Below are 12,931 nucleotides of genomic sequence, written 5' to 3'. Positions count from 1 at the left end.
GAGGTGCAAAGAGACTTGGGAGTCCTTGTGTAAGATTTCCAAAAGGTTAACTTACAGGTTGAATCAGTGGTAAGGAAGGCAAATGCAATGTTTGCATTCATTTTGAGAGGCCCAGAATATAAGAGAAAGGATGTATGTTGAGCCTTTAAGGCATTGGTTAGACCACGCTTTGTGTATTGTGAACAATTTTATGCCCCTTATCTAAGAAAAGATGTGCTAGCGTTAGAGAGGGCCCAGAGAAGATTCATGAGAATGATTCCGGGAAGGAAAGGGTTAATGTATCAGAAGTTTTTGATGGCTCTGGGCCTGTACTCACTGGAGTTTAGAAAAATGAGAGGTGGTGGGGGTGGCGGGGTGTTGGAGAGAGAGCTTATTGAAAGCTCTGGTTAGAGTGGATGTGGAGAGGATATTTCCTATAGTGGGAGAGTCTAGGACCGGAAGGCACAACCTCAGAAATGAGGGGCGCCCACTTAGAACAGAGATGAGGAATAGTTTCTTTAGCCAGAGGGTGGTGAATATGTGGAATTCTTTGCCACACATAGTTATACAGGCCAAGTCATTGGGTATCTACAATGCAGAGGTTGATAAGTTTTTGATTAATGAGGGTGTCAAACAATACAGGGAGAACGTAGGATTAATGGGGTTGAGAGGAATAAGACATTAGTTGTGGTGGAATGGTGGAGCAGACTCAATGGGCTGAATAGCCTAATTCTGCTCTTAGGTCTTGTATAAAAAAAATTGAATGATTCTATTACAGGTAATAAATACATTGCCTCTAAAAGCAAGTTTGAAGTATGTTATATATACAGTACTCCTAGTGAAGACATAAATGTTAGACTGATTGTTCACATTAAAATTTAATGTGGTTGTTGACTGAATTGACTTTATTTCTTACATCCTTCATATACATGAATAAAAATCTTTATGTTCCATCTCCATCTAGATGTATAATATGTAATCATAGTAATTTATAATAAATAGAACAGTCAGTGTAACATAAGAGATACACTCAAATCAGTGTGAGTTAATCAGTCTGAAGGCCTGGTGGAAGAAGCTGTTGGTCCTGGCTTTTATGCTGTGGTACTGTTTCCTGGATGGTCGCAGCTGGAATAGATTGTGGTTGGGGTGACTCGGGTCCCCAATGATCCTTCGGGCCCTCTTCTCACACTTGTCTTTGTAAATGTCCTGAATCATGGGGAGTTCACAACTACAGATGCGCTGGGCTGTCCACACCACTCTCTGCAGAATCCTGCAATTAAGGGAGGTACAGTTCCCATACCAGGCAGTGATGCAGCCAGTCAGGATGCTCTCAATTGTGCCCCGTATAAAGTTATTTGGATTTGAGGGCCCATACCAAACTTCCTCAATCGTCTGGTGAAAGAGGCGCTGTTGTGCCTTCTTCACCACACAGCTGGTGTGTACAGATCACAAGATCCTTGGTGATGTGGATGCTGAGGTATTTAAAGTTGTTCAACCTGTCAGCCCAGATCCATTGATGTCAATAGGGGCTAGCCTGTCTCCATTCCTCCTGTAATCCACAACCAGCTCCTTTGTTTTTGCGACATTGACGGAGAGGTTGTTTTCTTGACAGTGCAGTGTCAGAGAGATGACTTCTTCCCTGTAGGCCACCTCGTTATTGTTTGAGAAAAGGCCAATCAATTAAGTATTGTCAGTACACAGCCCTGAGGGGTACCTGTGTTGAGAATCAGAGAAGCGAAGGTGAGGGAGCCCACTCATACCACCTGCTGGCGATCTGACAGGAAGTCCAGGATCCAGCTGCACAAGGTAGGGTCAAGACCGAGGTCTTTGAGCTTCCTGTCGAGCCTGGAAGGAATTATGGTGTTGAATGCTGAACTGTAGTCTAAGAACAGCATTCTCACATAAGGATCCTTCTTCTCCAGATGTGTAAGGACGGTATATAGAGCAGTGGCTATTGCGTCATCTATCGATTGGTTGCCTCGGTAGGTGAATTGTCGGGGGTCCAGTGTGGGTGGTAGCATGCTGCAGATGTAGTCATTGACCAGCCTCTCAAAGCACTTGCTTATTATTGAGGTGAGTGCGACAGGATGCCAGTCAATCAGACATGTTACTTGGTCTTTTTTGGTACAGGGAAAATGGTGGATAATTTGAAGCAGGGGAACACTCTACACTGGGAGAGGGAGAGATTGAAAATGTCTGTAAACACACCTGCCAGTTGTACTTGCCCTGGGATGCCATCCGGTCCCGCAGCCTTGTGACTCATTGAAAACGTCTGCGTACCTCAGCCTCAGAGATGACCAGGTTGCAGGTTGTAGCGTTGGCTTTCCTTGGAGGCTCAGAGTTAGCGAACCGCGCGTAAAGGCGATTGAGCTCATCTGGGAGAGAGGCCGCAATGTTGGTGGCGCCTCGATGTTTGGCTTTGAAGTCTGTGATGGTATGCAGATTTCACCACAAGTCACGTGTGCTCTTCGTTGTGACTCTTGACTCAATCTTCTCCCTGTATTGCTGTTTCGCAGCCTTGACAGCTTTGCTCAGATCATAGCTGCTTCTCTTGAGCTCTAGCTGATTGCTGGCAGTGTAAGCACTGTATCGCACTGTAAGTGCTGCTCGCACAGAACTGTTGATCCAGGACTTCTGGTTCGGGAAGACCCTGACCAATTTCTGGGGGACATCGGCTGTGTACTTCCGGGTGAAGCACATGATTCTATCAATTAACTTGGAAACATTCTCATCATGGAAGACATTCCAGTCAAGTCAAGTCATTTTTTTTTGTCATTTTGACCATAACTGCTGGTACAGTACACAGTAAAAACGAGACTTTTTCAGGACCATGGTGTTACATGACACAGTACCAAAACTAGACTGAACTACATAAAAAACACAGAAAAAAAAACTAGACTACAGACCGACTCAGGACTGCATAAAGTGCACAAAACAGTGCAGGCATTACAATAGGGCAGTAAGGTGTCAGTCCAGGCTCTGGGTATTGAGGAGTCTGATAGCTTGGGGGAAGAAACTGTTACGTAGTCTGGTCGTGAGAGCCCAGATGCTTCGGTGCCTTTTCCCAGACAGCAGGAGGGAGAAGAGTTTGTATGAGGGGTGTGTGGGGTCCTTCATCATGCTGTTTGCTTTGTGGATGCAGCGTGTAGTGTAAATGTCTGTAATGGCGGGAAGAGAGACCCCGATGATCTTCTCAGCTGACCACACTATCCGCTGCAGGGTCTTGTGATATGACATGGTGCAATTTCCGAACCAGGCAGTGATGCAGCTGCTCAGGATGCTCTCAATACAACCCCTGTAGAATGTGATGAGGATGGGGGGTGGGAGATGGACTTTCCTCAGCCTTCGCAGAAAGTAGAAACGCTGCTGGGCTTTCTTTGCGATGGAGCTGGTGTTGAGGGACCAGGTGAGATTTCCTGCCAGATGAACACCAGGAAATTTGGTGCTTTTAACGATCTCTACCGAGGAGCCGTTAATGTTCAGTGGGGAGTGGTCGCTCCGTGCCCTCCTGAAGTCAACAACCATCTCTTTTGTTTTGTTCACATTCAGAGACAGGTTGTTGGCTCTGCACCAGTCCGTTAGCCGCTGAACCTCCTCTCTGTAAGCTGACTCGTCGTTCTTGCTGATGAGACCCACCACTGTCGTGTCATCGGCAAACTTGATGATGTGGTTCGAGCTGTGTGTTGCAGCACAGTCATGGGTCAGCAGAGTGAACAGCAGTAGACTGAGCACACAGCCCTGGGGGGCCCCCGCGCTCAGTGTGATGGTGTTGGAGATGCTGCTCCCGATCCAGACTGACTGAGTTCTCTCAGTCAGGAGGTCTAGGATCCAGTTGCAGAGGAGGTGTTCAGGCCCAGTAGGCTCAGCTTTCCAATCAGTTTCTGAGGGATAATTGTGTTGAATGCTGAACTGAAGTCTATGAACAGCATTCGAACGTCCGTGTCTTTTTTGTCCAGGTGGGTTAGGGCCAGGTGGAAGGTGATGGCAATGGCGTCATCTGTTGAGTGGTTGGGACGGTACGCAAACTGCAGGGGGTCCAGTGAGGGGGACAGCAGGGTCTTGATGTGGCTTGTGACGAGTCTCTCGAAACACTTCATAATGATGGATGTAAGTGCAACATGGTAGTCATTTAGGCAGGACACTGAAGACTTCTTCAGCACACGGATGATGGTGGCAGCCTGGAGGTACATTGGAACGGTAGCGCTGCTCAGGGAGATGTTGAAGATGTCAGTGAGAACATCTGCTAGCTGGTCTGCACATCCTCTGAGCACTCTACCAGGAATGTTAAACACAAAGTACACTACAGATGCTGTGGTCAAATAAACACGTACAAACAAGCTGGATGAACTCAGCAGGTCGGGCAGCATCCATTGAAAGGAACAGTCAACGTTTCTGCCTTGGCCCAATACGCTGACGCTCCTTTCAATAGATGCTGCCTGACCTGCTGAGTTCATCCAGCTTGTTTCTACCAGGAATGTTGTCTGGTCCAGCAGCCTTCCTGGGGTTGACCCTGCACAGGGTTCTTCTCACATCGGCCACTGTGAGACACAGCACCTGGTCATTTGGAGGAGGGGTGGACTTCCTCGCCGCCACATCATTTTCTGCTTCAAAATGAGCACAGAAGTTATTCAGCACATCTGGGAGGGAGGCATCACCTGCACAGTCAGGTGATGTCCTGGATGCCCTTCCACATACACCGTGTGTTGCCGCTGTCCTGGAAGTGGCTGTGGATTAGCTGGGCGTGTGCACGCTTTGCCCCTCTGATGGCCTGGGACAGTTTGGCCATTGCTGTTGTTAGGGCTGCCTTGTCACCTGCTCTGAAGGTGGAGTCATGGGTCCTCAACAGCGCACGCACCTCCACGGTCATCCATGGCTTCTGGTTAGTCGATGTTATTGAAGCAGTCCTGTAGCATGGAGGCTGATTGGTCGGAACAATAGTGGACGGTTTTAACTATGGCCGCCTCTTGTTTCAGTTTCTGCCTGTACATCGGCAAAAGCAGGATCGAAGAGTGATCTGATTTTCCAAAAGCTGGGCAAAGGAGAACTTTGTAAGCATTGTAGAAGGGAGCGTAACAGTGCTCAAGAGTATTATCTCCACGAGTGCTCGCCTCGATGTACTGACAGAACTTCGGAGAAACTTTTGTCAGCAACACTCGATTAAAGACACTGGTGACGATAGAGACAGCCTCAGGTCAGTTTCAGTCTGTGGCGGAACGTCTGTGATGATAGCTCAGCCAGTAGGGTCTGCACAGCAGAAGCAGGTATTCCAAGTCTTGGGAACAAAAAGATTTGAGGGCATGCACATTCTGGGGGGGGGGGGGGGTCCCCCAGAACAGGGAGAACCCAGAGGGCTCGATGGCATGATCCCATATCTCCTCTATCAGGTCTCCACGAAGCAGAAAACACAAGACGTTGCATTCCTTTGTTTCCCACTCATAGGAGATTCTGGCTGTCAGTTCACACAGCTTGTTGTCCAGGGACTGAACACCAGCCAGGAAAATGCTAGGGAGCGGTGGCCTATTTGCATGCTGTCTCAGCCTCACCGGGATACCGGCCCTTCTCCCTCACCTCCGGTACTTCTTCCATGGTAGTGGTGGTGTAAGAGATGAATCTCCCATTGATCGTGCAAGCAGGGGTTCCCAGTGTAGGAAAAGCGGCAAATAGTGGGTAAATACCATCTTTCTGATGTTCAGAAGGGTCAATCTATCATATCTGATATGACTATCAGCTACTTGAACAGAAAATGCTAAGAAAATCGTAGAAATTAGTAAAATACTGTAAAGTTGGAATGGAGCTCATAATATGGCCATCTATGTTCCAAACATTTGGAAATTAAGGTCATAAAACGCTAAGATAGTCTCAAAAACTGTATTTTCAAACATATAACATTTATATTAAAAATAAAATACCATATTAACGTACCTCACATTTGAAAGGTTTTTCTCCTGAATGTTGAAGAGAATGGACCTTCAAAGACATACTGCGTTTGAAAGACTTTCCACATGTTTCACAGGTGAATGGCATGTCCTTTGTATGTGCTGAAAATATTAAATAGTCAGAAATATTTCATTGATGCTTTCCAATCATCTTTCAATTAATACACTGTATCCTTTAAAATGCTGCAATAGTTTTCACACAAATGCTGCTAAGCTAAATATTTACTAATGTATTAAACCCAAGCAAAGAATGAAGAGCTGGTGGAACTCAGTGGGTTGAATGGAACCTTTGGAGGTAAAGGAATTGTCCATATATCAGCTTGAGACTTTGCATTAGGTCTGAGAGTGGAGAAGGAAGGCAGCTGGGATAAAAAGGAAAGGAGAGGAGAGGAAGATGAGACAGGGGACAGTGTGGGTCATAGGTGAACAGAGAAGGGGTGAAGGATGATGGACAGGTAGAGCTAAGTGTGGGAGGGAAGGGTGAAAGTGGAGACAGAGTCTGAAAGGTGATAAGTAGGACCACAAAGGCTACAATTGATGGAATTAGCTAATAAGAAAGGTGATCAGATTCAGAGGAGAATGGTCAGGGAGAACTGGATGGGGGTGATCTGGTGGGTGAAGTGGGTAGATAATTGGTAGATGGAACTAAGGTGGCGATGGGGACTGTAGGAGGTGTATGGAAAAGGGGGAAAATAGTAAGACCATGGGATAATCAGAAAGAGAAAGAAAGGAGAACACATGAGGTAAGGGATACCTGAAATTGGAAAACCCATTGAGTTCTAGACAACTCAGCTAGAATTTTAGCTCCCTGAAGATTAAACATGGATCCAAACCAAATTGTACATTTAAAAGTTCACTGAATGATATTTAAACCAGATTTAAAGCTATAAAGCTTCATCATGCTTATTGTGCATAATTAACACATTTAAATCACATAATGTAATCCTAGATGGCAGGGTGGAGATACAACTTGACCAAAGGAATTGCAAGGCACCTGTTCCCTCCACCAGCCTTCAGGACACCCTTGGGCAAGGTGTAGCACTTGCTCAGCCCCTACAAACAGGGTCACATGAAGCCATGGGAGCAGGTGGTGGATGGTTCAATGAGTAACTGGTGCATATCACATGTCTTGATTATGTGACAACTGACGCCAGGCAGGCAATTTCTTAAGAATATTGATAACGGTTGGGGTCACCCATCTTGTAAAGGCACTGCCCAGAAGGCAGCAATGGCAAACAACTTCTTCAGAAAAATTTGCCAAGGTCAATCATGGTCATGAGACAGTGGTTGCCCACATCATACTACTAGGCACATAATGATGATGATGAGTGTAATATGCAAAGAGATTTAAATATGTTAGTTAATTAGTCACAATACTTCAGTGTAATGCTACATATGTCAGTGCTTTCTTACATTAAATCATTGCATTACTACAATGCGATATCTAATCAAGTTTTTAATTAATAAATATTTACCTTAAGTGTATCTGATGTAGATTATATTTAAAACTGTTTATTTGAAGTAAAGGTACAGAAGATCAGAAGAATGAGTGCAAGATTAGAACGCTTTCTGCAAATGCTATCTGTGCTGTTAAGTGTTTCTGGCATATTCTAGAGCATAGAACATCAGAGCATGGTACAGGCCCTTTGGCCCATGATGTTGTGCCGACTTATTAAACTACTCTAAGATCAATCTAACTATTCCCTCTCACATAGTCCTCCATTTATCAAAGTTCAAAGTACATTTATTATCAAAGTATGTATACAGTATACAACCTTGTGATTGGTCTTCTTGCAGACAGCCACAAAGTAACACCATAGAACCCAATTGTGCAAACAGCAAAAAGGAAACAATTAACAATGACATTAAACATAAAACCGTAGAGTCCCCAAAAGTGAATCCACAACCCTGAGCTGCCAAGGTGAGTAAAGCCAGTCCAGGAGCCAATGGCTGCAGCCACAGCCACTGAGTAGATCAGTTCAGTACTGTGTTGATGGCTGCAGATCTAGTACGGCGCTGAATCGCCTCGATCAAATCATGTAAATGGTAAAGTGCATTCAGCACTGAGGACATTAAATATCAAACTGCAGCTGAAAGTGAGTCCACAGCCACAAACCACCAAGGTGATTAAATGTTGTAAGGTGGGACTCAGGACTACTGCACCTTTTGGCTGCAATAGTGAGAGGAAGACCAGTTGAACATAGGCAGAAGCACTAAATACCTGTTCATTTCCCACTCTTGTGCTCATCTTGTTTGATATTTTAATGAAGCTGACCACAGGTTCATATTCTGCCAATAGGAATCGATGTAGCGTACACCCCCAGTGACGGCCATAGTTGCACTTCATGCTGAATCCCCCAAGGACTTGGACAGAGTAGGAGAAGTGGCAGACAGAAAATAGTGCACCCTCTGACACTAATTCAATAGAGTTTCATACCAATCCAAATTTCACGACATATGCCGGTGATATTAAACCCAATTCTGATTCTGAGTTGTGAAAAGTGGCTATGGGAATGGGTCAGGCTGAATCATTTTTGACATTCTTATTGATTCAGTTAAGCTTTTAGTGTTCTTCTGTGAGGCAAGTTGGTCAAAGTGATTAGAGGTTGCTATTCATACTATTTGCAGAAACATGCCAGAATACTATTTCCTAAAACCCACTCTACAGCTGTAAGGAGACTCCACATAACCATATAATTACAGCACAGAACCAGGCCATCTCGGCCCTTCTAGTCTGTGCCAAACACTTGCTCTCACCTAGTCCCATCGACCTGTACTCAGCCCATTACCCTCCATTCCTTTCCTGTCCATATACCTATCCAATTTTTTTTTTAAATGACAAAATCGAACCTGCCTCTACCACTTCTACTGGAAGCTCATTCCAAACAGCTACCACTCTCTGAGTAAAGAAGTTCCCCCTCATGTTACCCCTAAACTTTTGCCCCTTAACTCTCAACTCATGTCCTCTTGTTTGAATCTCCCATACTCTCAATGGAAAGAGCCTATCAACGTCAACTCTATCTATCCCCCTCATAATTTTAAATACCTCTATCAAGTCCCCCCACAACCTTCTACACTCCAAAGAATAAAGACCTAACTTGTTCAACCTTTCCCTGTAACTTAGGTGCTGAAACCCAGGTAACATTCTGGTAAATCTCCAAAACTCCAATGGAGATACTAAACACCAGAAATTCTGCAGATGCTGGAAATGCAAAGCAACATACATAAAATGCTAGAGGAACTCAGGTCAGGCAGCATCTATGGAATGAACAAACAGTTAATGTTTCAGGCAAAGATCTTTCTTCAGCATCCCTCAGCCAAGCATGTCACCCTGCAATGCCGAACAGGATACCTCAATATTGAATTTAAAACATGTACACAAGTGTCCTATATTCACTGAGGTTAAGAATTTCCAATGGAGATGGTTTGAAATTGGAATACGTCTGTGCAAAACTCATTCTTTATTGTGGAAAGACCGTAAGACCATAAGCTATAGGAGCAGATTAGGCCATTTGGTCCATTGAGTCTGCTCCACCATTTTATCATGGCTGATTCATTTTTCCTCTCAGACCCAGTCTTCTGCCTTCTCCTCATATCCCTTCATTCCCTGACTAATCAAGAATCTATCAACCTCTGCCTTAAATACATGCAAAGACTTGGCCTGCCTGTGGCAGTAAGTCACACAGATTCACCACCCTCTGGCTAACGAAATTCAGCAATTCAATCCAAAAGGCTTCTTTAAAGGCTTCTTGTTCGGCATAGCTTTGTGGGCCGAAGGACCTGTATTGTGCTGTAGGTTTTCTATGTTTCTATTAATAATGGTTTGAGTAGATCTAATTCAACAAGCCTGAAGAATATTAACAGGCTGATTAATAAAGCAGTGAGGTGCAACAGGGACTGTTCCCACATTTGATCTGAGGGTTCTAGTATTTTGTAAGACTTGGTTATATTCTCTTAAAAGAAATGTGTTGTAACCCCTTATGATTACCCACAGCTCCAAAATATTCCAGCAAGAATATATGGGATTACACCCAAGGTAAAAAGCATGAGAAATTAGGTACAATGGAGGGAGGGTGAAAATAAGCAAGAATACTGAGAATATTGGGGAAATGGAAATGACGGAATGTTTAAAGGGCTCTTTTGGCAACAGGTGGTTGTTATTTATTTTCTTTTAAAAGTAATGGCTTTTCTTTTTGGCACTATGGCTGAGAAAAGAAATGGCTAGGTGCATGGCAATACCTCAATTGGTTACAATCCAGCAGCTAGAACTTAACGCATTTTGATTAGGCATGAGATAATATTTTTAAAAATGTATGGTCTTAAGTTTTGAATGCAGTAAATAAAAACAATACCCTTTGGATACCTCCTTTATTGGTGCTGTACCAAGCTCCATTTCCCCTTATACCATGATTTCTGAAGGATGTTGGGTTATAAATTGAGTACCACATTGTACATTTTTGGATGAGGTGCAATATTTGCAGGATACTCTATGTTAGAAATAAATACTGAAAAATATTATTATTTTTGACAAGTGGTCCTCCACAACAGACAGGATCTCCTGGCTGCCACCCACTTCAACTCTGCTTCATGGGGGACGTCACGTGATGATGTAGGATCAAGACGCTGGAACCCAGCTCTCCCGTAAAAAATCAATAAGAAGAAAAGTTAGTCAATACTTTCTAAAAGTTACTTATAAACTACTCCAGATTGTTTCAAGTTATGCCTCACAAACAGAAGATGAAGAAAACTACTACCGTGAAGGCAACGCAAGTTGGAACAGAATCAAGGCCCACTTCTGCCAAAGAACCGCGGGCTCAGGTACATTATACCACCGGCGATACAGAACAGGAAACTACGGCAATATCGACCATTTCTAAAGGAAAAGATCAATGAGAACTGCGCAAACGGGAGCAACCAGAACTACAAATCCCAGTTACGGCTGAAACCGAAAGTGAAAGTGAATCTGAGGGAGAGTCAGATTCTCTGGAAAAATCAGACGAAGATGAAGGTAAAAGTCTTTCTGGAAATATAGAAAAGATTTTGATACAAATAATGCGTAAATTAGGCGCATTAAAAGTATTTAAAGAAAAATGACAAATATGGAGATGATGCTTGATAAAATGACAAAAAGACAGGAAAAAATGGAAAAGAGAATTATAGATTTGGAAACTACAAAGGAAGACATAGTTGAAAGAATGAATAAAATGGAAAATGATACGACTGCCTGGACATCAGAAAGAAAACAATTTATGGAAAAAATTGATAAGCTTGAAAATTTTAGTAGACAAAACAATATTAAAATTGTTGGACTTAAAGAAGATATAGAAGGAGAAGATCCAATAATTTTTTTTCAAAAATGGATCCCTGAAAAATTGGAAATGGAAGGAGAAACTCTAATTGAGATTGAAAGGGCTCATGGAGCCTTAAGGTCAAGACCTCAAGCTGATCAAAATCCACGATCAATTTTGATAAGATGCTTAAGATACCATGATAAAGAAAAGATCCTGAAGGCGGCTGCCCAATGTGCCAAAAAGAGAAACGGGCCATTGATGATAGCAGCGAAGGCAGTTCTTTTTTATCCTGATATAAGTTATAAACTTTTGAAGAAAAAGAAGGAATTTAACCCAGCGAAAAAAGTCTTATGGGAAAAGGGTTATAAATTTATAATGCATCACCCAGCAACGCTGATAATTTTTTTGGAGGAGGGAAAAAGAAGATTTATTATTGAGAAGCAGAGGAGTTCGCACAAAAACTTCCATGTATTCGCTAATTACACATAGAGACTTCCAAGCATAATGGATTAAAGATGAAGATAGAGACAGTGAATGGAAGTGATGGACATTTAAGGATGATACAGGGGAGAATAGAAAAATTTCAGAAATACTAATTGAGAATAGTATTTTTTTCTTTTTTTATATATATACATACTTTTTTATGTTGCGGGGGGGCTGGGGAGCTTTGGATCGGTTACTGCGGGATTCACGTGTGTAACCATGGCGATTGCCATGACCCGTACAACAGAGGGGGGTAATGTTGTGTTCCTTTTTTTTCACAACATTAGTAGGGGGGTATTTTGTTTTTTTCTTTATATTCTATTTTTCTTCTATCTTTCTGCCTGGATGATTGGTGGGGACACACATAGCAACATGGAGAATTTTAAAAAGGTTTCCCAAGATACCACGAAAGTTGAAAGATTAGGTATTATTATAGATTGGAGTAACATGATTAAAAATAATGACTAATTTACTGAATTTTTTAAGTTTTAATGTTAATGGGCTTAATGGACCGGTAAAAAGAAAAAGAATTTTAACATACATTAAGAAAATTAAAACAGATATAGCTTTTTTACAAGAAACACATTTAACGGACAAAGAACATCAGAAATTAAAAAGAGACTGGGTTGGAAATGTTATTGCAGCTTCATTTAATTCAAAGGTGAGAGGAGTTGCAATTTTGGTTAATAAAAATTTACCAATTAAAATACAAAACATATTAATTGATTCGGCGGGGAGATATGTAATTATACATTGTCAAATTTTTTCAGAACTATGGACTCTTATGAATATTTATGCACCAAATGAAAATGATGTAAAATTTATACAAGAGGTCTTTTTGAATTTGGCTAACGCACATGACAAAATATTAATAGGTGGAGATTTTAACTTTTGTCTAGATCCAGTTTTAGATAGATCAACAAAGGTTGTCACAAAATCAAAAGTAGTAAAATTAACTCTAGCATTGATGAAAGACTTAAACTTGATTGATATATGGAGAAGAATTAATCCAAAAGAAAGAGATTACTCATTTTATTCAAATAGACATAAAACATACTCAAGGATAGATTTTTTCCTATTATCAACGAATATTCAAGATAGAGTGAAAAATGTATAAAGCTAGAATATTGTCAGATCATTCTCCTTTGATAATGACAATAATAATAACAGATAAAGAGGAATCAATTTATAGATGGAGATTTAATTCAATGTTACTAAAATGTCAAGATTTTTGTGATTTTA

The 12,931-nt window shown here is 42.1% G+C and overlaps 1 protein-coding gene across 2 annotated transcripts in view; it reads right to left on the bottom strand.

Moving 5' to 3' along the window:
- The window catches only part of znf652 (zinc finger protein 652), a 160,233-nt gene that overhangs the window by 33,352 nt on the left and 113,950 nt on the right, over nucleotides 1-12,931 (bottom strand). For both annotated transcript variants that reach the window (XM_059956646.1, XM_059956645.1), the window contains exon 4: nucleotides 5,902-6,017. In XM_059956646.1, the coding sequence (XP_059812629.1) occupies nucleotides 5,902-6,017 (116 nt within the window). The remainder of the gene's footprint in view (nucleotides 1-5,901; nucleotides 6,018-12,931) is intronic.

Source organism: Hypanus sabinus, chromosome X1 (assembly GCF_030144855.1).
Source record: "Hypanus sabinus isolate sHypSab1 chromosome X1, sHypSab1.hap1, whole genome shotgun sequence".
Lineage (NCBI taxonomy): Eukaryota > Metazoa > Chordata > Chondrichthyes > Myliobatiformes > Dasyatidae > Hypanus > Hypanus sabinus.
The sequence above is the reverse complement of the archived record's forward strand: the minus strand, read 5'-3'. Positions and strand labels throughout refer to the sequence as shown.